At 39.1% G+C, this 23,324-nt stretch overlaps 4 protein-coding genes across 5 annotated transcripts in view; 2 read left to right on the top strand and 2 right to left on the bottom strand.

The window, feature by feature from the left end:
* The window catches only part of LOC113466913 (transmembrane protein 131-like), a 12,465-nt gene extending 8,571 nt beyond the window's left edge, over positions 1 to 3,894 (bottom strand). The window contains exons 1-3 of the mRNA XM_026822699.1: positions 3,829 to 3,894; positions 1,644 to 1,930; positions 1,301 to 1,421 (exon numbers count right to left, since the gene is read on the bottom strand). Coding sequence (XP_026678500.1) covers positions 1,301 to 1,421; positions 1,644 to 1,930; positions 3,829 to 3,894 — 474 coding nt within the window. The remainder of the gene's footprint in view (positions 1 to 1,300; positions 1,422 to 1,643; positions 1,931 to 3,828) is intronic.
* A 3,371-nt stretch (positions 3,895 to 7,265) lies between these two features.
* LOC103507970 (proteasome subunit beta type-5) lies at positions 7,266 to 20,176 on the bottom strand. Its single transcript, XM_008472489.3, has 5 exons — positions 19,915 to 20,176; positions 19,406 to 19,556; positions 18,305 to 18,546; positions 17,747 to 17,951; positions 7,266 to 7,734 (listed from the first exon to the last, which is right to left on the bottom strand). The coding sequence occupies exons 1-5, from the start codon at positions 20,047 to 20,049 to the stop codon at positions 7,628 to 7,630; spliced, it is 840 nt and encodes a 279-aa protein (XP_008470711.1). The 5' UTR covers positions 20,050 to 20,176; the 3' UTR covers positions 7,266 to 7,627.
* Positions 8,526 to 9,564, top strand: LOC103507969. Of its 2 annotated transcripts, none has more exons than XM_026822694.1 (2): positions 8,526 to 8,952; positions 9,079 to 9,564. In XM_026822694.1, exons 1-2 carry the CDS (start codon positions 8,837 to 8,839, stop codon positions 9,503 to 9,505), a joined length of 543 nt encoding a protein of 180 aa, XP_026678495.1. In that variant the 5' UTR covers positions 8,526 to 8,836; the 3' UTR covers positions 9,506 to 9,564. The 2 variants fall into 2 exon arrangements, with proteins under 2 accessions (XP_026678495.1, XP_008470710.1); XM_008472488.2 differs by having other exon boundaries at positions 8,526 to 9,043; positions 9,164 to 9,564.
* Positions 20,177 to 20,557: 381 nt separating the features above from the next.
* LOC103507971 (methionine aminopeptidase 1) overlaps positions 20,558 to 23,324 on the top strand; it is a gene marked incomplete in the record, with an annotated part of 6,169 nt that continues 3,402 nt past the window's right edge. Inside the window, 4 exon segments of the mRNA XM_008472490.3 lie at positions 20,558 to 20,798; positions 21,267 to 21,318; positions 21,672 to 21,731; positions 21,892 to 22,067. Of these exon segments, the coding sequence (XP_008470712.1) occupies positions 20,688 to 20,798; positions 21,267 to 21,318; positions 21,672 to 21,731; positions 21,892 to 22,067 (399 nt within the window).

Raw genomic sequence — 23,324 nt, 5'->3', positions numbered from 1 at the left:
ATCCCGGGGGTGTTAGGGGGGGGGGGAAACTCAAGAGAGGCAGCCAACCACGATGGCGGTATTTAGAGGTTGGCGCATAAACTAACCAAGTTTGTCGTTTGTACTGTACGTAAAGTAAAAAAAAAAATTGCTTCCTTATCATCCAAATATTTTGATATACTATCCTACTGTCATCCAAAATACTCAGGAATACCACGTATCAAGTCAATCGACTTAGTTGTTGTTGTTATTTTCAAATGTCCGGAACTCGGCCATTAAGTCATTCTCCCACTTGTATCTCAATACTTTTCCACGATGTTGTTGCTGTACCTTGGTGCAGGGCAAGAATTTAGGTGCCTAGAATCGGCCGGCTAAGTAAGTTACTTGCAAAATTTGACCCATACATACAAGTTAAAAAATAGAAGGATAGTATTTTTTTTTTTTTAAGAGGTTTGACAGAGGGGACTGTAACTGCTATGGTCTCATCGTCCCGAAATCGATGAGAGAAGGAAGACAGGATAGGAGAAAGCCAGCCGTTCCGAGAACGAACATTATCCCATCAGGATAAAATCCACCGCGGGCGGGAATCGAACCCGCGGCCTAGCGCTTACAAGGCAGACGCACTACCAACTAAGCTAACTAGGCTGGCTAATGGATAGTAATGAAATACTAGATCTTATTCACTTACGTATGCTCCTATAGTTTTCACACTCATCCACATGTTTCCTCTCATAGGAGAAGGTGATGGGAGTGGATGAGCCTGGCTTCCTATTGGCGAAGTCAAACTGAACCAGAGCACCAATCCCGCTCAGTAGAACCGTCTCCAGAACTGTCTTGTCATTCCTGTAAATCAAACAAAGAATGTAAGTTAGTAACCAACTGCAGCCTGGCTTCCTATTGGCGAAGTCAAACTGAACCAGAGCACCAATCCCGCTCAGTAGAACCGTCTCCAGAACTGTCTTGTCATTCCTGTAAATCAAACAAAGAATGTAAGTTAGTAACCAACTGCAGCCTGGCTTCCTATTTTCTCTACCACTTGACTCATTCACAAACTGATCAGTTGATCACTCTCCAGAACGCTACCACCTAGAAAGCTAAAATTTGATAGAAAAATATTCCTTGTTTTTTATCCTGCTCGAATGAGACTAAAAAGTCCCTTTACCCCCAGCAGTCTAGACAAGGTCTAGTGTATTTTATGAGTTTAATGGATGGAAAAAAATACAAAAAAAAAATACCTACTAAAACAAAAAAAAAGCTCAATTGTCCGTGCCGAAGCAAGGGCAGCCTGATAGTAATGAAAATAATACGAAAGATTACATACCGATTTGGTGAGGTTGTAGAAGGTGTGGAATTTGGACAGGAAGGAGCTCGCATTACCCCGTTCAGTGCCCAGGAACTCGAGAGCTATGTTGGTGAGGTTGGTACCCCATGTGGTGAGGACCCTAGCAGTTAGAGTTCTCTCTATCAAACCTCTAGGAAAGAAGAAAAGAAACATTTCACTTTAACCTAACAATAGGTACACAAACCACAAACACATCACTTTTAATATGTACCTACCTAACAACAATGAATTTGTTTAATTTAGACATCCTTTGTAGATACATACTATTTCACTTAAGTTATTTTTAGCAATGGATACTTACAAACACATCACATTGTCTCACCTAATATAAGACGTATGGTTCTTCGTTTCGACCGCGTTATAGCGCACCCGCAGTATCGGCTTGCTCGAGAACGGTGCTATCTCCCATGAGGAGCGGGGCGCAGGCAGATCCCCGCCCCCGGGCAGCTCTAAACTCATCTCCCCATCACTCTTATAGACCTCGACCAGCTGCAGAGGCGACGAGTAAGGGTTGTGAATGGAAATGGTGGGGGAGAAGGAAGCGTTCAGAGGTAGACGGGACAGAACGGGTCGTACCCGGTACGGGTTCTCTACGATCATACCTCTCACCTGTGGAGGAGAAAGTTGACAGGTTAGGAGAAAACCGGAGTGGAGCATGTTAAGGCGGTCTCTTCCTGATCCCTGATGTGCCGCGTCCATTTTAGTTTAGGACTATTGCACGGAGTGGAGCATAGTGCATAGAGCAGTGAACAAATCAAATCTTCTTCTTCGCCTTTTCCCATGTAGAGAGAGGGTCGGCGTTTTTTGTCAGCCTCTTACTCAGCCCTAACTAAGGTGATTGCTTTGGACTGACATTTGGTTTTGGCTACGAATTTCACGAGTGGATGCCCTTCGCACTCAACCTTTGCTATTTCTTTATCAAGGAAATTCAGGCTGGTATACTCCCTATTTAAAGTCCCCCAGCCAGACTATGTGAACAAATCAAATGAAAGTAACTAAAGATGAAACCTGCATCGGTGACGTAGTGGTCAAGACGCTCGCCTAGTAAACAGGAAAGTGCGGGTTCGATCCCAGGCGAGGCATGGAATTTTGACATTTATTTGAGAAATAGACCACATAATATTGAAGCTCCAAGGGTTAGGTGGTAGAGAAAGCCTCAGGCATTAAGTGACCTCACCTAGTGGTTTCCTTCCACTCAAACGTCTATTATTATCAGAGAAAGCCTCAGGCATTAGGTGACCTCACCTAGTGGTTTCCTTCCACTCAAACGTCTATTATTATCAGAGAAAGCCTCAGGCATTAGGTGACCTCACCTAGTGGTTTCCTTCCACTCAAACGTCTATTATTATCAGAGAAAGCCTCAGGCATTAGGTGACCTCACCTAGTGGTTTCCTTCCACTCAAACGTCTATTATTATCAGAGAAAGCCTCAGGCATTAGGTGACCTCACCTAGTGGTTTCCTTCCACTCAAACGTCTATTATTATCAGAGAAAGCCTCAGGCATTAAGTGACCTCACCTAGTGGTTTCCTTCCACTCAAACGTCTATTATTATCAGAGAAAGCCTCAGGCATTAAGTGACCTCACCTAGTGGTTTCCTTCCACTCAAACGTCTATTATTATCAGAGAAAGCCTCAGGCATTAAGTGACCTCACCTAGTGGTTTCCTTCCACTCAAACGTCTATTATTATCAGAGAAAGCCTCAGGCATTAAGTGACCTCACCTAGTGGTTTCCTTCCACTCAAACGTCTATTATTATCAGAGAAAGCCTCAGGCATTAAGTGACCTCACCTAGTGGTTTCCTTCCACTCAAACGTCTATTATTATCAGAGAAAGCCTCAGGCATTAAGTGACCTCACCTAGTGGTTTCCTTCCACTCAAACGTCTATTATTATCAGAGAAAGCCTCAGGCATTAAGTGACCTCACCTAGTGGTTTCCTTCCACTCAAACGTCTATTATTATCAGAGAAAGCCTCAGGCATTAAGTGACCTCACCTAGTGGTTTCCTTCCACTCAAACGTCTATTATTATCAGAGAAAGCCTCAGGCATTAAGTGACCTCACCTAGTGGTTTCCTTCCACTCAAACGTCTATTATTATCAGAGAAAGCCTCAGGCATTAAGTGACCTCACCTAGTGGTTTCCTTCCACTCAAACGTCTATTATTATCAGAGAAAGCCTCAGGCATTAAGTGACCTCACCTAGTGGTTTCCTTCCACTCAAACGTCTATTATTATCAGAGAAAGCCTCAGGCATTAAGTGACCTCACCTAGTGGTTTCCTTCCACTCAAACGTCTATTATTATCAGAGAAAGCCTCAGGCATTAAGTGACCTCACCTAGTGGTTTCCTTCCACTCAAACGTCTATTATTATCAGAGAAAGCCTCAGGCATTAAGTGACCTCACCTAGTGGTTTCCTTCCACTCAAACGTCTATTATTATCAGAGAAAGCCTCAGGCATTAAGTGACCTCACCTAGTGGTTTCCTTCCACTCAAACGTCTATTATTTTACAGCCAATATTAGAGGGCCCGTATGATCCTCTGTATGGCTCAGAGACTGAGAATAATCTCTGGACATGCTTAGAGGTCAACAAATATGAACCTGTATATTAGAGCATCAATATCTTACTTTGTTTCCACAAACTTCATGCAGAGACACAGGAATATTGCTCAGCAGATAAACAAGATCTTCTTTTTCAATGTATGAGCCAGCTGAAATGAAAAGAAACAAAAAAAGGTTATCGTCAATTCACCACTTACTGAAACAACAGACTGCAAGTAAGTAGTACCGGTAATTATGCAGAAGTCACGTCCGTGGAAACGAAAGCTCCTTTTCGTATTTAACCTAACCCTAATCACTGCTTTAATAGTGAAAACTCCTTCTTGCGTTTAACCTAACCCTATAATAACCAGGGTCACGGTAGCAATATTCCACGGATGTGACTTCTGCACAAGTACCGTAGTACCTACTTCAGTCTTTCCTCTTTGGAGTGTGGTACCTAAACCTTCAGATATGAACACTTGCAAGATACCTATGTGTAGCATGCAAATATCTTTGTGCCAGCTGAAATGAAAAGAAACAAAAAAAGGTTATCGTCAATTCACCACTTACTGAAACAACAGACTGCAAGTAGTACCTACTTCAGTCTTTCCTCTCTGGATTGTGGTACCTAAACCTTCAGATGTGAACACTTGCAAGATACCTATGTGTAGCATGCAAATATCTTTGTGATGAACAACCTTTTTAATAGATGAAACTTTGGATCATCTTGAGCCGTAGAAGTTAGAAGAATAGGTACCTCCAAGTCCCTTAATATTGTGCTTCAGTCTGTACCAAGGTGACTCTGTGTGAATAAAGAACCCAGGGCTTTCATATCAAGAATCCATGGTGTTTAAGAGAAATTAATCAATGACATAGATACCCCCCCATCATGGTCCATAGCTTTTGCACAGAGCAACAGAGTTGTAAGCAAATCCCACTCACTTTACTGAGTCCTTAGCGTTACGGACAAAAGGTTGATGGCTACTTACCGTCTGCAGGTTTATGCTGAGACATCTGCATTTTGACAGCCACTTCGAGCAGGATGAAGGAAAAGAGAAGAGGAAAACGAAAAATCATATTGATGCTGAGACATCTGCATTTTGACAGCCACTTCGAGCAGGATGAAGGAAAAGAGAAGAGGAAAACGAAAAATCATATTGATAAAAAAAAAAAAACTTATAACTAAAAAGAAAACAAGAAGAAAGCTACACCACTGGGATCTTTCACTTTAGAATCAGCAACATCTGTGTAGTTTTCACGATCTCTTCTATCTTGCAACACGATAATCTCCAAAACTTCAACTCAAGTGGAATTTTATGTTCACAAGTTCACTAATATCTTCAAATTTCTTGATGCTGGAATAGCTGGAGTGAGGAAAAGGAAAGGAGAATGGAGAAAACACGAAAAAAATATTTCAAACAAGGAGCTTAGCTGTGTAGTTTTCACGATCTCTTCTATCTTGCAACACGATAATCTCCAAAACTTCAACTCAAGTGGAATTTTATGTTCACAAGTTCACACTTTAATATCTTCAAATTTCTTGATGCTGGAATAGCTGGAGTGAGGAAAAGGAAAGGAGAATGGAGAAAACACGAAAAAAATATTTCAAAAGCCAATCTGAAATCTGAAAATCGATTTTTATTTCTTGTCAACACACGAGCCCCCCACGCACATGCTTGATCTTCATTCAAAGCAAATCGAACTCTTTGTTCAAAAAGGTATGTGCGAGCATAATGAGCATAACTGTGCGTTCAGGTTCAACTTCACATGAGCTAACCCGTGATACTATTCCTATTTCTTGATGCTGGAATAGCTGGAGTGAGGAAAAGGAAAGGAGAATGGAGAAAACACGAAAAAAATATTTCAAAAGCCAATCTGAAAATCGATTTTTATTTCTTGTCAACACACGAGCCCCCCACGCACATGCTTGTTCTTCATTCAAAGCAAATCGAACTCTTTGTTCAAAAAGGTATGTGCGAGCATAATGAGCATAACTCTGCGTTCAGGTTCAACTTCACATGAGCTAACCCGTGATAGGTAGGTACCTACTATTCCATTTCGCCGAAATCTGAAATGCTAATCCTCATCAGCTTTCTATGCAACAGCGACCTTTCCTTTATTAGCTTTCTACCTATGAAAGAACGAAAGCACTAGTGACAGCATGCTGTTTGTTTCGGGATAAACTCAGTATGGAGAACTATAAAAAATGAATATCAAATAGGTAGGACGTATCTGCGAACAATTCCGTACCTCCCATTTTTTAGAGCCCGTTCCCATCTGTGTGTTTCATCCGATTTCCTCGGATGTCCTGTAGACAATATAATTTTTGAGTGTTCCCACTACCCACGACACGATTTTTTCCCGAACGATAAGTTAGAACGCGGCTTACTCCACGTGCAGAAAAAACGTCGCACCGTTAAATGACCAATCTACGCGTGGAGTACAAATTCCGAAATCTGAAATGCTAATCCTCATCAGCTTTCTATGCAACAGCGACCTTTCCTTTATTAGCTTTCTACCTATGAAAGAACGAAAGCCTAGAACGGCTCGTTCTAGGAACACGGTATTGGGATCAAGATTGAAGAGTAGGTACAATGAAATAACAGACCAGACTATTTTGTGACATAATAGAATCGAGTAATAGAGACTTTATTCACTTTATTGACATTTTTATTTCAAATTCTGGGTTGCCTATTATAGGGTTGTTTAATAATTAATCTTGTTCCTACTTCAAAGGAGGTTGTAGATTCGTACAAGCTTAACCTATCCCTTAGAGCAGTTGCCCTTTACACCTATTCCTCAGAGTGGGCTTTTTGTTTATGGGTCTAATAGATCAGTTGCGCTTACTTGGGTGATGCTTCAAAGTCATAGAGCAGGAAAAATAAGGACCTACGCAATTTTTCTTTTTTTTCTACGACTTCTAGTATTTCGAGATAAATCGATTTAAAAAATACCGGTAAATCGTAAAGTTTGATGTCACGGCATACGCTCCCGTAGGCGATGACGTCATAATTTATGACTCCCGCTTCGTTTGTTTGTGCGCAAGCGTTTCTGCGCGTTTGGACGTGAAATCTGACGTCACAACTCTTTGAACTTTTTCATTAGAACGGCAATTAAAAATTGAATTTTCGACCTTTGAAAGTTATGAAATCTGACGTCACAACTCTTTGAACTTTTTCATTAGAACGGCAATTAAAAATTGAATTTTCGACCTTTTAAAGTTCCGTGAACTTTTTCATTAGAACGGCAATTAAAAATTGAATTTTCGACCTTTTAAAGTTACTTTTTCGGAGTTTTGACCTCATATTTGGACTTTTTCATTAGAACGGCAATTAAAAATTGAATTTTCGACCTTTTAAAGTTACTTTTTCGGAGTTTTGACTTCAGATTCGGATTTTTCACAACTTTTTACGTAGGAATCGACCTTTTATTAATAATATTTTCCCCATTGCAACTCCTCCATTGTAGCATAGATATGAAATTAATGTATTTTGTCTTCTGCTCAATCACAGATGGACCCATACAAAGACGTACAAAAATGGTCAAACTTACTGTCAAGTCAACAAGAGACTGTAAACTCGAGGGTAAAAAGATGATTCATGGTCTTCTTCTTATTTAAGAAATTTATTTGAATTGAAGGAGCTTTAACAGCAAAGTCCTACCTCGTTTGTAAGCTTGTATACAAAAGAATTTATATTAATAAAGAGGTTATATTAAGAAAGAAATGTTTTGAATAAGAAAGTAGAAAATCTCCTCATCAATAGGGTTTTCAAGATGCCATGCGGGCTTGCTGCTTCTTCTCTTCAAACTCGTAGTGAATGTCTTTACAATCTTCCGTGGACAAATGAACCCAACCATCCTGAGTGATGCGGTACACTGGGAACAAACAAAGAGAAAAATCAACATTAACCAAGTTCCATTTATATGTGTTACCGGCAAACTATCTAATTCAGCATTCTATAGAATACCTAGGTATTTTATAGAATGCCTAAACTGACCAGACAATTTGTGAAATTATTCCCATTTCACACTTTCATTGCCGGCAACATATACACAAAATAACAAACAATAAATAAAGAACGCGGTAGAGCTCCACCCCGCCTAGTCAAGAAAGTTTAAAAGCGGTAATAAGAGATATAATACGCCACAGACCAAGTTTTACTGAATGGTATACTCATTCTCAAAATTCAAAACTTTGAGCATTACTAATAGAAGAACTTAAAAGAAGCCAACTTTCCTTATAGGAGAAGAGAAGATCCACCAGCTTGTGATGAATGCAATGTCCCCTTAACAGTAGAACATATCCTCCTGTTCTGCCAAAAGATGCGCTTCCGCCCTAGCTCCTTCCTGAATTCGGCCCTTTCTGATGTCCTGAGATATAATACGCCACAGACCAAGTTTTACTGAATGGTATACTCATTCTCAAAATTCAAAACTTTGAGCATTACTAATAGAAGAACTGTAAAAGAAGCCAACTTTCCTTATATTTTATGTTGTTGAACGTGTTTTCCAGATTTAATAAAAATGGACGACTAACAGTTCAAAGATATTTAGATACAAAAACAAATTTTTGGAATTACAAGTTGGGGAAAAAACGTAGGTACCTACTGGAATCTTCTATATCTAAATACATGAAATTAGCCAGATGTTATATTTTAGAACAACATCATCCATAAATCAGGCATAGCCCCTTGTCATTCTTATACATCAATTTGCATCAAACATTTACCAAGAAAAATCAAAATTTTCAAAGGAAAAACAGTGGTATCACCTCCAGTAGCGACAGTGACACGAAATTTTCAAGTAGTGGTGTAACCTACAATAGAAAGCTGTCATACAGTAGAAAACTACAGTAAGTAGAAAGCTGCCATCACCGAAGGCAAAGCCCAGTGGTCTGACATACAATACAGAAGACGAATGAAATTCTCACCATCTCCAAAGTAAAAGCCTACTAGTGTGACAATAGTCAACGTGAAAAATGGCAGACCTTGATGAAGATAACCTGCCGATTTTCATTGGTATCGGCATAGGCGGATGTGTTGTTTGTGTGTGTGTCACCATTTGCTGCTGCGTTCTCTGTTACTTTCTAATCATGTACTTATACGGTGTAATTAGCGAATTCCTGAGAAAGCATCCCATTGATTTGGATTTGTTCCCCGAGCACACCACTATAAACGTCTTCACCATTTGCTGCTGCGTTCTCTGTTACTTTCTAATCATGTACTTATACGGTGTGATTAGCGAATTCCTGAGAAAGCATCCCATTGATTTGTTCCACGAGCCCACCACTATAAACGTCTTCAACGACCCAACTTATCACTATCTCCACAGCGAAGATGGAAGGCCGTGGCCATATAAAATAGAATATTACTCTAAACATAAAAACACGAGTGACCAATCTGACACACACACCTGGAACATCAGCGGTACAGGACAACAACCTGTTGATTGTGTGAACACTAGTGTACAAAATGTAAAATCAGAAAGAGGAAACGCTAGCTTGATAATGGAATATCGATTTGACGGAGAACTATCAACTTGGAATGATTTCACTCGAAGAACCACAGTTGGGTTTAACACTACCAGTAGATTTCTCACCATACTAAATGGAACGTCAACAATGCGAAATACAACTTTGATTACTTGAACTTCAAAAAGAAGAGTTTTTTATCCTAAATATATACAGCCGCTTGTGTAACTGACTGACTGACTGGCTCACTCACTCACTCACTCACTCACTCAAATTTCCTGTTTCTGACACATTTTTTTTTTTTTTTTTTTTTTTTGCCTACGTAATTCTTAGGTTTTCATTCTGGATGAATGGTAAGCTTTTCTCTCCTCTGATCATTTCCCATTGGGTCTGGGGACAACAGTAGGTAGTGGTTTCAGTTTATGAGATGACTTTACATCCTTCTTGAAATAATCTTAATACTTGTACAAATCTTCGAAGTAAAGTATATACAGTTACCATCACTGCACTGTTGATATGGGACTTCACAAAGTTACCGAGTCCTTGTTGACATATTTTTGTTTCTATTTCAGTTGGGTCGTGAAGTTCTGGATGAGGCTGCACGAGTTATAGATGTTGGAGTCACCACAGATGAGATAGATCGGATTGTTCACGAGGTAACCATCTAACTTGAGAACTGACTGTTTTAAATCAGCCAACTAAAATCTAAAAAAAAAAAAATCTAAATCATGATTTCTTTTTAGCTAGCCCAGGTAGTTTTGAAGGTAGAGTAGAGTACCTGTCTTGAAATCCCCACCGTTCAATTCCCACTGGGGTGAACTTTATCACCATCACATTTCTAAGGTTTGTTCTTGGAATGGCTCGCTTTATCCTACTGTCCTCATTCTCTCGTTGATTTTGGGACAGTAAAATCTCCATTGTTAACAGTTCCCTCTATCAAACCTCTATGTAACAACAATAATAAGTGTTTGATCCCTTTCTCCCCCCCAGGCATGTGTAGAGAGGGAGTGTTATCCTTCTCCTCTGAACTACTACGAGTTCCCTCGGTCCTGCTGTACTTCAGTCAATGAGGTTATCTGTCATGGTATTCCCGATCTGAGACCTTTGGCCAACGGAGACATTTGTAATGGTAAGCACCAGTGTTTCAGTGAACTGTAGAAATATTCGCTCGGTGCCTTAGGACCCCCTAAAGGCCCTATCAAGTCCAAAATCTATTGGGATCCAAAAAAAGGCAAAGTCCATGTTGGGTCCATGTTACAGCAGTTTTAGCTTATGGATTGACAGATAAATGAAGATTCACATCAAATGAATGACATGACAGAATTATATCAGACCTACTGACTTCAATGTTACCATTGTCATGATGGTGATGCTTATCATGTAGGTAGATACCTATCTGTGCTTGTGTTGAAGTCAACATCTATTTCAACATGAAATTATAACCTCTTTCCCACAAAGCTGTTTTCAGCATTTGTAGTTGTGTGTGCCGGGATGTCCTTGCTCGAGGACAAACACTTGGTAGTAGTACCTATATGCCAAAGGTAAATTTTGGTTTGATAGTAGAATGTGCAGGAAGTCCTCGTGCGAGGACACACCCAGGCACATACAACTTTAAAACTGAAATTGAGGCAACCGCTGGAAAAGGGGCCTATGAGCTCATGGGCCATTTTGGGGTAAATGGTTTGGGGGTAAATGGTTTTAAATAAAAGCTATCCACTAATAGATAATCAATTTATAAAAAATAAATAAATTGATTGCCTAGTGGATAGCTTTTATTTTCGATTTTCTTTTGCATTTCTTGCCCTTTTACACCAATAATGTGTTCAGTTTAAAAATAAATAAACATCTACCTACTTTTTTACATCTTTTTTTTTTTTTTATTCCTTATTTTTTGTACATACTGGGAAAAATCGAAAACCCCCGAAATTCCAAACCGTTCCCGAGATATTGACGTTTTTTAGTTCCCCTTCCCCATAAGAAATACACGGGGAACAAGTTTTGAGGCCAGCAAAACTTTTCCTGCGATTAATATCTTCTCTCGCTTTTAGTTTTCATTTCTCGAGATAAAACTCGGGGACGATATTTGGTCTCAGGGGCGAAGCCCCGGGAGACTTCATGCACACTCCGCGAAGCCCCGGGAGCGCGCAGCGCGATCGTAAACAAGGGAGCGCGTAGCGCGACCCCATTCACAACCCCGCGAAGCCCCCGGGAGCGCGCAGCGCGACCCTATGCACAACCCCGCGAAGCCCCGGGAGCGCGCAGCGCGACCGTATACGCAACTCCACGTAGCGAACACGCGAAGCCCCCGGGGGGTGGAGGGGGGCGAAGCCCGCCCCCCTCTTGAGCACGAAGTGCGAGTATTATTATAATGAGACTCATAGTAAACTAGATATTTTGTATAAGCTTCCCCCATCTTTAGGGGCTGTTGTCCGTACACCTAAGCCCAGTAAACTACCAAAGAGAGTACTTGCTTTTGGTCTAATTAGGACAAATGAGGCGCTGACCTAGAACTACAATGAAAAAAAGGCGACTGGCATAATACCTGATGGGACCTTGGCTGTTGCCTCTGGCAAGACTAGTAGGTAGATAGGTACATGAAAAAAACAAATGACTAGCCAGAGGTTTAAATTTTGGAATTTGTTAATTTTCAAAATTCCAACATTCCAAATTCTTCGTAAAATCATTCAGTGTCAACTTCAGAAGCAGGCTGACCTGAGCCTGACATACAGTAGGGGTAACCGAAAGAAGAAATGGTCGAAATGGATGACGAACTAGTCCTAATAATTACAATCATCATAGCAGTCGTAGTCTGTGTGCTTTATACCATTTGCTGTTGTGTTCTGTTTAATGTCTTTGCAACTGTCTACGTTATCGAATTTATAAAGGACGAGTTGCAGTTGTTCTTTGATCTCTTTCATTCTCCTGACAAAGATAAGCGTAGTCCTTCTAGAATGATATATGATTATTCCAAATTTGCATCTAATACTTCAGATGATGCACAAAACAAAACCTGTGATGAAAATACTACAGAACAACGACTGGCCGATTTTGTTGACAACAGTGTTCAAGAATTAAAATTAGAAAGAAAAAATGCTAGCCTGATTTCGGAGTATCAATTTCATAGAGAACTATCTACTTGGAATGATGCCATTCAAAGTACCACAGTTGGATTTGGACTGAACACAAGGAGTAGAATTCTCAACATATTAAGTGGATCTTCAACTGTTGGAAATACATCTTTGATCACATAAATCTATGAGTATGAAAGATTTTTTTTTTAACTAACAAATACCGAAGTTGAGAGTTCATAATGGGTAATGACTGTAATGAGAAAGGAAATTAGAAACTTTCAGTAGATTACTAGGTAGTGACCAACTTTCAAACTATAGGTAATTATAATAATATTTTCTCTATGATTATGGTTTTCATACTTCATATTTAGATGAAGTTCGTCTGATGCGGCTGAGAATTGGGCACACCTAAATTACCCATTCATTCTTGTTCAGAAGAGAAGTTAGACGCATGTGGCCTGTGTCGTAGCATGCCCATCCCGTAGCATGCCTCTCATCAGATGGGCGAGAAGAGACACAATACTTCCCATTAAATAAAGTAATAATAAAAGTTTTAGGTGGTAAACTTCCAAATTTTTTAATAGGTTATTCCATTTTATCAAGTGAATGAAAAATCAGAAGATTTAACACATACAAACAGACACATCAAGTTAAATAAAACTAGCGTCTGGTTGGTAGCGCGTCTGCCTTGTAAATGCTAGGCCGCGGGTTCGATTTCCCCCCAGGGCGGATTTTAACCAGAACGGATATTGTTCGTTCTCGGAACGGCTGGCTTTCTTCTATCCTGTCTTCTCTCTTTTCGATTTCCCCCCAGGGCGGATTTTAACCAGAACGGATATTGTTCGTTCTCGGAACGGCTGGCTTTCTTCTATCCTGTCTTCTCTCTTCTAAGTCAATGCCTAAGTAAGTTTTGAATAGTGTAGTTACTAAAATGGTGCTGGTAGTGGTATTTACTTACAGTTGTAGGTAAGAGTAGCCACATGGAAAGGTTCAGCTGTGTCTGGAGGCACCTTGATGGGGTCAAAGTCCACTGTCAGAACCTCTGTGGTTGGCACTGGTACAATACCCTGCAAAAATGGAATAGAATATATCATTAAAATATACCCCAATACCTCATATAATGGAACAGAATGTACCTAAATACTCTCATTTTACTTACAGTTGTAGGTAAGAGTAGCCACATGGAAAGGTTCAGCTGTGTCTGGAGGCACCTTGATGGGGTCAAAGTCCACTGTCAGGACCTCTGTGGTTGGCACTGGTACAATACCCTGCAAAAATAGAATGTACCTTTTTTATCCTGTTCGAATGAGACTATAAAGTCCCTTTACCCCAGCAGTGTATTTTACGGGTTTAACAACATAATAGAATACATAATGTTTAAAACAAAAGACCTTGTTTAATTAGAAAAAATAGAAAGTAAAAATAGTAGAATAGAATAACATGGAAAAGCATAGAGATTTTCTCAATACCCTGCAATAATAGAATAGAATACAAGTCAATACCCCACAGTAATAGAATATTGTACCCTGGCTTGTACACCCCATGAAGAAAGAAGAAATTAGATTTATAAAAGGGAAAAGGGTCGAGAGAATTGAAGTACCTAAGGATAAAGAGTCAAGAGAATGGAAGTGAGGATAAAGAGGCGAGAGAGGACGAGAAAAAGGTGGAAAGATTGTGTGAACCGAGACTTGAGGGAGAAGAATTTGTTAGGCCATAAGGTACACAATAGGGCTGCCTGAAAGAGACGTTTGCTCCAATAGGAGTTAAAAGTCCCTTTATCCTGGCACAGTAGTCTAAACAAGAGCTTCTAAATTTGATTGGGGTATAACTAATACATAGGATAAAATAGTAATAGACTTTGTTTGATTACCTATCAAGAGAGGGAAAACGGGATAGTTTCTGGACTCACCAGGATTTTGATGGCTTTCTTGTTGGAGTTTTTCAAGTACAGCTTCACCAAAAAAAAAAATGTTGAAAAAAAAAAAAAAAAAAAAAAAAAAAAAACAGTATAGTTTCTGGACTCTGGACAACAAAGGCTGAGATGGAAGGACCAGATGAAGAGAGACATGGAGAACAAGCTGGGCCCGTCCCTCCGAGAATTTTTTAGCCCGTAGTTTATTCGATTGTGATTAGAGAAAATCAGTAAGTTTCTGAACTCACCAGGATTTTGATGGCTTTCTTGTTGGAGTTTTTCAAGTACAGCTTCACTTTGGTGTTGGGATCTAGAGATCCCCCCACTCCCAGATCTATAATGTCCTCCTCGGGATAAAGTCCTGGTTGGGGACTAACTTCTATACCGATCGGTACCACTAGAACCTCATCGCTGTTGTTCACCTTCAACCTGGAATAAACGGAGATGCAACACATGTAGAACACATGAAATAAAGTTATAATAAAAGTTTTAAACTTTTAAATGCAACACTTGTAAAACTCACTTGAAATAAAGTAATAATAAAAGTTTTAGGTGGTAAACTTCCAAATTTTCAAATAGATTATTCCATTTTATCAAGTGAATGAAAAATCAGAAGATTTAACACATACAAACAGACATCTCAAGTTAAATAAAACTATGTAAGCCAGCCTAGTCAGCTAGCTTGGTTGGTAGCGCGTCTGCCTTGTAAATGCTAGGCCGCGGGTTCGATTTCCCCCCAGGGCGGATTTTAACCAGAACGGATATTGTTCGTTCTCGGAACGGCTGGCTTTCTTCTATCCTGTCTTCTCTCTTTGATTTCGGGACGATAAGACCCTAGCAGTTAGAGTTCTCTCTATCAAACCTCTAGGAAAGAAGAAAAGAAACATTTCACTTTAACCTAACAATAGGTACACAAACCACAAACACATCACTTTTAATATGTACCTACCTAACAACAATGAATTTGTTTAATTTAGACATCCTTTGTAGATACATACTATTTCACTTAAGTTATTTTTAGCAATGGATACTTACAAACACATCACATTGTCTCACCTAATATAAGACGTATGGTTCTTCGTTTCGACCGCGTTATAGCGCACCCGCAGTATCGGCTTGCTCGAGAACGGTGCTATCTCCCATGAGGAGCGGGGCGCAGGCAGATCCCCGCCCCCGGGCAGCTCTAAACTCATCTCCCCATCACTCTTATAGACCTCGACCAGCTGCAGAGGCGACGAGTAAGGGTTGTGAATGGAAATGGTGGGGGAGAAGGAAGCGTTCAGAGGTAGACGGGACAGAACGGGTCGTACCCGGTACGGGTTCTCTACGATCATACCTCTCACCTGTGGAGGAGAAAGTTGACAGGTTAGGAGAAAACCGGAGTGGAGCATGTTAAGGCGGTCTCTTCCTGATCCCTGATGTGCCGCGTCCATTTTAGTTTAGGACTATTGCACGGAGTGGAGCATAGTGCATAGAGCAGTGAACAAATCAAATCTTCTTCTTCGCCTTTTCCCATGTAGAGAGAGGGTCGGCGTTTTTTGTCAGCCTCTTACTCAGCCCTAACTAAGGTGATTGCTTTGGACTGACATTTGGTTTTGGCTACGAATTTCACGAGTGGATGCCCTTCGCACTCAACCTTTGCTATTTCTTTATCAAGGAAATTCAGGCTGGTATACTCCCTATTTAAAGTCCCCCAGCCAGACTATGTGAACAAATCAAATGAAAGTAACTAAAGATGAAACCTGCATCGGTGACGTAGTGGTCAAGACGCTCGCCTAGTAAACAGGAAAGCGCGGGATCGATCCCAGGCGAGGCATGGAATTTTATCCTCATTTATTTGAGAAACAGACCACATAATATTCAAGCTCTAAGGGTTAGGTGGTAGAGAAAGCCTCAGGCATTAAGTAACCTCACCTAGTGGTTTCCTTCCACTCAAACGTCTATTATTATCATCAACTTACTTTGAATTTGAAGATCCCCTCTGAGGTGTGAATGTAGAGGTTGGTCTCTATCTCCCCTTCTTCCCGGCCTAACAATACCACATTGAATGTAGTGTTCTCGGACGGAGGAATAATCTGTGAAGAGAAAGGAGAAAGAACAAGTATAAATATTATTATAGATACCTATTAAATTTATTCTTACTTTTTCAGATTTTCTAAATAAATATGTACGCAGGCAAATTATTTATTTATTTTATTCATTTATTTATTTATGTAATATCAGAAAAAATGCAACAAACAATAACAATAAAATTAATTTAATTATTTTGGCAATCTCTATTATCTCCAACCATCTGCCTCCTCCTCTCTCTATCTGACTTTTTTTCCTCTGTTTAGGGGGTTTTCCCACTGTTTACAGGTTTTTTCTCTGTTTAGTTATTACTGCTAACCTTATCCTCAAAGAAGGAGCTGCAAAAATCCAAAGTGCTCCCTTCTTACCTTTTCAGATTTTCTAAATAAATATGTATGCGGGTAAATTATTTATTAATTTATTTTATTTATTTATTTATTTATTTATGTAATATCAGAAAAAATGCAACAAACAATAAAATTAATTTAATTATTTTGGCAATCTCTATTATCACCAACCATCTGCCTCCTCCTCTCTCTATCTGACTTTTTTTCCTCTGTTTAGGGGGTTTACCCACTGTTTACAGGTTTTTTCTATGTATAGTTATTACTACTAACCTTATCCTCAAAGAAGGAGCTGCAAAAATCCAAAGTGCTCCCCGATATCGACTGAAGATGAAGTGTTCTGTTCTGATGAACATTCACAATTGTAACCTTCATCTGATATGGGATGCCCAAGTACCTGCAAAAGTCAAAACAAAGACCAATGTATTATTATTATTTTCCATAATTAAAGTTAGTATCCAATTTACCTATGAGCAATTGAGCATGGATGACCAACTGGGCCCCAGTGATCATAGGCTGTAGGCTGTTAAACACTTTGGGCTACAGACACTGATTTAAAACCCCACAAAAAAGAGAGGAAAAAAAAAAACTTATGAAAGCAGTTTGTTAGTTAGTTACCTTTCATTGATTTTGGACTGTGTGAAAGAAAATGAATATGAAAAGATAATTTATTTAGTGACTTGGAAAAAATCTTCGTTCTCTAGAAGAGAAGATCCACCAGCTTGTGATGAATGCAATGTCCCCTTAACAGTAGAACATATCCTCCTGTTCTGCCAAAAGATGCGCTTCCACCCTAGCTCCTTCCTGAATTCGGCCCTTTCTGATGTCCTAAAAAACGACCCTGATTCCATTGCTGTCCTGATGCGTTTCCTAAAGAGGAACAACTTCCTAAAAGAACTCTAGGTCACCTTATTTATTTGCCGCAAATGGCCTATGTAGCTAAATTGTGTAAAAATAAAATAAATAAAATACCTCACATTAACAATTATTGTGAATGAAACAAAAAAGACTTTCAACTTACCTCTGATCAGACCTCCACTGGCAAAATCTCTGTAGGTGGCATGGTAGATGGATTTTCTTGCCAATTGGTGAGCTTCTTCATCAGTAAGGTTCCAATGGTAGCCGGTGTCCAGAACACCAAATGCAAACACAGAACCAGATCCCACAGAGAATACATTGCCCTTGATTCTCTGGCCATCACTGTCGACGTAGTACAGCTGAGGTCCCTGGAAGAAAAAAACAATTCACATGTTGGGTACTTCGAAAGTCATATTTTAGTATGTCGTCTTCTGATTGAAATTGTATATTTTAGAAATATAATAAATTTAACAGTCAATCTCTATCTCTCTGTTTCTCTGAGAATGAGAAGTACAGTACTTCATTTAGCCAGGCATTGTGCTACCTCACATTTTCACACATTAGCTCCTATGTTATTCTTAGAAGGCTGAGTACCCAGAAATGACCAAAAGCATGTGGTGCTTCATTATAATAAAAAAACTTTCATTTTCACTGGTGGGTAATGAGATGGTCTTTCTGTACTTCCTATAGCATGAATTCACTGCTGAACCTCCAGACTTACCCTCTTGTCCCATCCAGCAATCATCATGCCCATGGAAAGACCTGTGCCTTTGTAGTTGTAAGCCATGTTGCACATCAGTTTAGATGCAGCTGCTACAGAAATTCTCTCTCCATTTCTCAACTCGTAAAGTCTGCATTGCTTGGCAAGGACTCGGTCCCAATACACACAGTCTGCAGCTCCTCCTGCTAAAGTTCCCAGTAGGTAGTCATTGATCTCGACAATTTTCTTCATAGATCCAGAACCTGCAGGCAGAAATGGAAATTAAATTACACTCACCCACAAAATTACTTGGACACTTCGAAAAATGTCCATAACTTTGCTTCTACCTTTCCAATGTGTATGATATTACTAGAGGACATCCCAAATCTGGTTTTCAATCATATGAGCAACATACTGTTGGCCAAAATGTTAATTAAGATTTCTTTTTATGGCCTTTCTTCATTCAAGACCTCTCAGTAAGAATTCTGCTATGCTGAAAAATATTGTTTTTCTTCCTCTAGTGAGTGATTATTGTGCTCATTTGTGATAAATCTCTTGAGAATATGTCCGAGGACCCTTTTAAGTGTTCTGATTTAAATCTGGATGCTGTGAAGGTAACCTAAGCCGTGTTTTTGATTGGTGAGGGTAACATATCCGTTACGTTGCCCAGAAGTTAAATGTCCCTCAAAGTACCATCAATTATGTTTTCAAGAGGTTCTATGATACTGAATCTCACAATAGAAGACCTGGAAAAGGAAGAGAAATGCTTAAAACCGCACAAAACGGCCGTTTCATCGGTTCCCAGGCACTCAGAAATTGTTTTGCCACTGTTTTTAAAGGGGCGCCAGGATGTAAGAAAAGTCCATTCGAATGACCAACCTGTAAGAATAAGGTTAAAGGAGATAAAAAGGAGATATTTGGGATGTCCCCTAGTAACACCATCCACATTGGAAAGGTAGAAGCGAAGTTATGGACATTTTTCGAAATGTCCAAGTAATTTTGAATTTTGTGGGTGAGTGTAGATAAGTTCACTCCAAGCTTCTATTTTATTTTTAATTGGACCAATGAAAACATTACTTTTGGCTATCTAAAACTGAAAAAGATGTAGAACTAAAACTTTACCAATATAGTTTCCCCCAGTAGCTCTGGAATCTACAGCCAGAACCACTCCATTGTTGTATTTGAATCCTAGACAGGTAGTTCCGTGCTCAAAGTGGAAGTTGATTGGACGACCAAATTCATCTTTGTTGAACAGTCCCAAGTCTTCAGCAGGCTGAAAATTAGAATTGGTAAGGTAAGAGATTGTTCCGGGGTTTATAGGTAGTTCCAAAAAATGTAATCTCAATTTAAATAAAAGTCCATGGCAAAAAGTTATTCAACTTTAATAACTTTAAACCCGTTTTTCTCAAAACACGTTTTCCTGTCATAGGCCCTTTTTCCAGCGGTTGCCTCAATTCTGCTTCAGTGCAAGGTATATCCAAGCCAATGTCCTCACAGGAGGACATTCCGGTGCAAAGAGGATAATAGCTTAATACTTTCTTATAAGCCTGACTTAATAACCCTCTGTGTGAACCGGTCAACTGACCCTACATGCGTACATGCCACAACTTTTGAAGAAAACAAGCACTTACGTTTGCAAATGGAGGTAGTGAGAGGTGCATTTGGTTATCGAAGTTGGCTGTCAAGTATTTCATATCTGACAGAAAGTTGTCTTCGGTCTTGTTCTTGAGAACATCTTGAATGCCACACATTTCCAATAAAGCCATTTTTAGACGATTTAACACTTGGAAATAAAATGAAAAGTTGTGGCTGTGACTTGTGATCTTGACTCTTGTGAAGTTGTGAACTTGACTTGTGAATTTTTTTTTTGATTTTTTTCTCCAATTCTCCGAAACTTGTCAAATCACGACTGACTTAAAATTTGAAATTTTGGCGCTACGATTGCAGTGTTGCCAAGGCACGTGAAGTCACGTTCTGAAGAAAAGCAGGTTGAACCTCCACCTGCTGAGGTATGTGCACGAAATAAGGTCTTACCAAATTTAAAGCTGTCTCTAGATTTTAATTATAATGATAATGATTTACCCATGAAATCATTTTATTACTTTCAGATAGCTTGCGAAAAAAAGGTTTTTGGGCTAACGAAAATTATTTTAAAAAGCCTAGAAAAGTTTGAAGCATAAATTAACTTTTTATGAGAGCATAGACGTGAAGTGCTTTGCCCGACTTGACAACATTGCATTAGATAACCTACGATTTTTTAAAAATTTCAAATAGGATTCGAGATTTTGCTGATTTTGGTTTTTGGACTTTTTGGAGGAAGGTATTTTCCTTTTTTCCACTAAATTGACCAAAAAATAAATCTTTCCTGCGAAGATTTCCCCGTTGATGTCCAAAGCTCATTTCAATGGAATTTTCAAGTCGAGTTTGTGAGACCCCAGGGTGCAATCAAGTAGCGAAATTGCAATGTCCTACCTGTGTGAAGCTGAGTATACAAGGATCATACTTCTGCTCACAAGTAAGGTTTATTTTTAGAATATTTTTTGTTTCCGACTCTCCCATCAACGAAATCTGATACCTACCTGCATACCATGGGAATTTGTGGTAGAATATCATGTAGGTAAAGTCACTTTTGAACATGAAAAAATATCTTCATTGAACTGAAAAAAGTATGGTTAATGATTGCTGACAATGGGGACCACAGTCCGAGTTTGAACCACATTTTATACCTATATTTTCAATGAAGGAGGTGTGTAGAGGACCAACAAGCCGTGGGCCATCAAGTCAAGCAGTTGAGATACCCAATTGGTTAAATGATTGTGTGAAATTGGATTCAAATATCCTGTGACTAGCAGGTTACCCGTGCTTCACCACAGTCCATGTTTGGTTCCAAAATATTGTCAAACTTATGTTGCCTTGTAAATATTTACTCAATCAGTCAAATAATATGATTTACTTATTGAAATTCCCTTCATTTTTGTTCCAGGACTGTTTCAAGAGTAACTGGAAATCTCACAAAGTACTGCATAAAATTGCCCGTAAGTATCTGACTTATAACTGGTAAATCATCAATGAATAACTAACTTCTTTATCTGGAGGTGATTTTTAGAAATTAGAAAGTATTGTTTTCTATTCAGAATTTGGGAATAAAAATCACCCAATCAATAGAATAGGTAGGTACTTACTCGAGTACTTTGCTGGAAAAAAAAAAGAAGAAGAAGAAAAAGATCAATCCTGACAAATTTGTATAGGATGTAGCTATAATTTTTCTCTAGGTATATTCAATTTGCCTACCTTTCACAAGTCACAAAGTACAGTACCTACCATAACTTGAAGCACCAGGAACTTTGGTTCTTTTGTCTAATTCCATTCCTTGTGTTTTTGATTACAGAGGGAAGTGGTACTTCTGACAAGAATGGATATGATCCTTGGCCATATCATAAGTTCACAGGTAAGAATTATTTAGTTCACAATATAAATATAAAACTTATAATAATAAGGAAGAAAGAAAAATTAACTAGAACATTACGTAATTAAATAATAAAAACAATAATATTAAAAATAAATAAATTAAAATACTGTAACAATGATTCCTCCTTTTTGAATTCCAGGAAACCTGAGACCATGGCCTCAAACACCACGACGTGAAGTGCCTGTACACATAGGTCTCCCAGACTATGCCATACACAAGCATGGTATACCATTGTCCGAACAAGACTACAAGAGATCTGGACTTATCACTGTACTCAATGACGATGAGAAAGAAGGGCTCAGAGTAGCCTGCAAGGTAATGTGAACTTTGTTCCTCTGAGTTCTGAGTTTCTGACACATCTTTTTTTTTTTTTTTTGCCTACGTAGGTAATTCTTGCTTCTTTTCGTGTTTTCTCTTCATTCAGTAGGTTTTCATTCTGGATGAATGGTAAGCTTTTCTCTCCTCTGACCAAATGGTCATTACTATTGGGTCTGGGGACAACAGTAGGTAGTGGTTTCAGTTTATGAGATGACTTTACATCCTTCTTGGAATAATCTTAATACTTGTACAAATCTTCGAAGTAAAATATATACAGTTACCATCACTGCACTGTTGATATGGGACTTCACAAAGCTACCGAGTCCTTGTTGACATATTTCCTAATGTAGCAGTTGTTCCATGGCTACGAAATAAAGACGGCGGTGGAACACTCATCTTTTAAATAATAATAATAATAATAATAATAATAATAATATTTTACTGTGTACTCTTAAACATAATTTAATGAAGCGGAGAAAATAGAAACCTAGGCATTCGCATTCGTACACAAATAACCCACTCTGAGCCTTAGGTGTAGGGACAATCACCATTAGAGTTGGGCTAAGCTTATACGAATCTAGGTATTGGTTGAAAATTTAGGCCTCAAGCGTTTAACCATTTTTAGTTGACGTTTCCCACTGTAGTATTCTGTTTAACTTATTTTTTCCATGTACCTTAGGCGCAATGCATTCTAGTGAAATGCGTTTCGTGAAACGTGTTTCCCATATCATTACCTACATTACATTGAAATGGGGGTCTTTTCTGACGAAATTCCTGTGTGCGGAGTCCAGTATATAGGACTATTGCATCCTTTCGTATATCAATGCACAATGAGTTTCATGAAACTCGTTTTCTCCAGTGAGCACTGCTCTGTGTTAACCTTATGTACCTACGGGTTTCGTGAAACGCGTTTCACTAGTGTGCATTGCGCCCTAAGGTGCGTACACACTGTCGATCGATATCGACGGCATATCTTTCATATTGAAATCCTACTATCATGTAACCTTCAATCTCTGTACGTGTGATAACACTTTCAATCTCTTTAATTTAAAACGTGTGATAGTTATGAAATATCACACGTTTCGGTGATAGTGTTATGTTACTTCGTATCTACAAGATAAACTCCTCTATCGATTGAATAAATATAGTGTGGGGCTCAGAAGTCCTTCCGAAATGCGCTTGCCATACAGAAGGTCGCGGGTTCTAATCGCACCATGGACAAAAAAAAAAAAAAAAAAAAAAAACTAATATTTT

The sequence above is a fragment of the Diaphorina citri genome, unplaced genomic scaffold (genome assembly GCF_000475195.1).
Source record: "Diaphorina citri unplaced genomic scaffold, Diaci psyllid genome assembly version 1.1 scaffold356, whole genome shotgun sequence".
Lineage (NCBI taxonomy): Eukaryota > Metazoa > Arthropoda > Insecta > Hemiptera > Psyllidae > Diaphorina > Diaphorina citri.
Note: the sequence above shows the minus strand (reverse complement) of the source record. Positions and strands in the feature narration are given on the sequence as shown.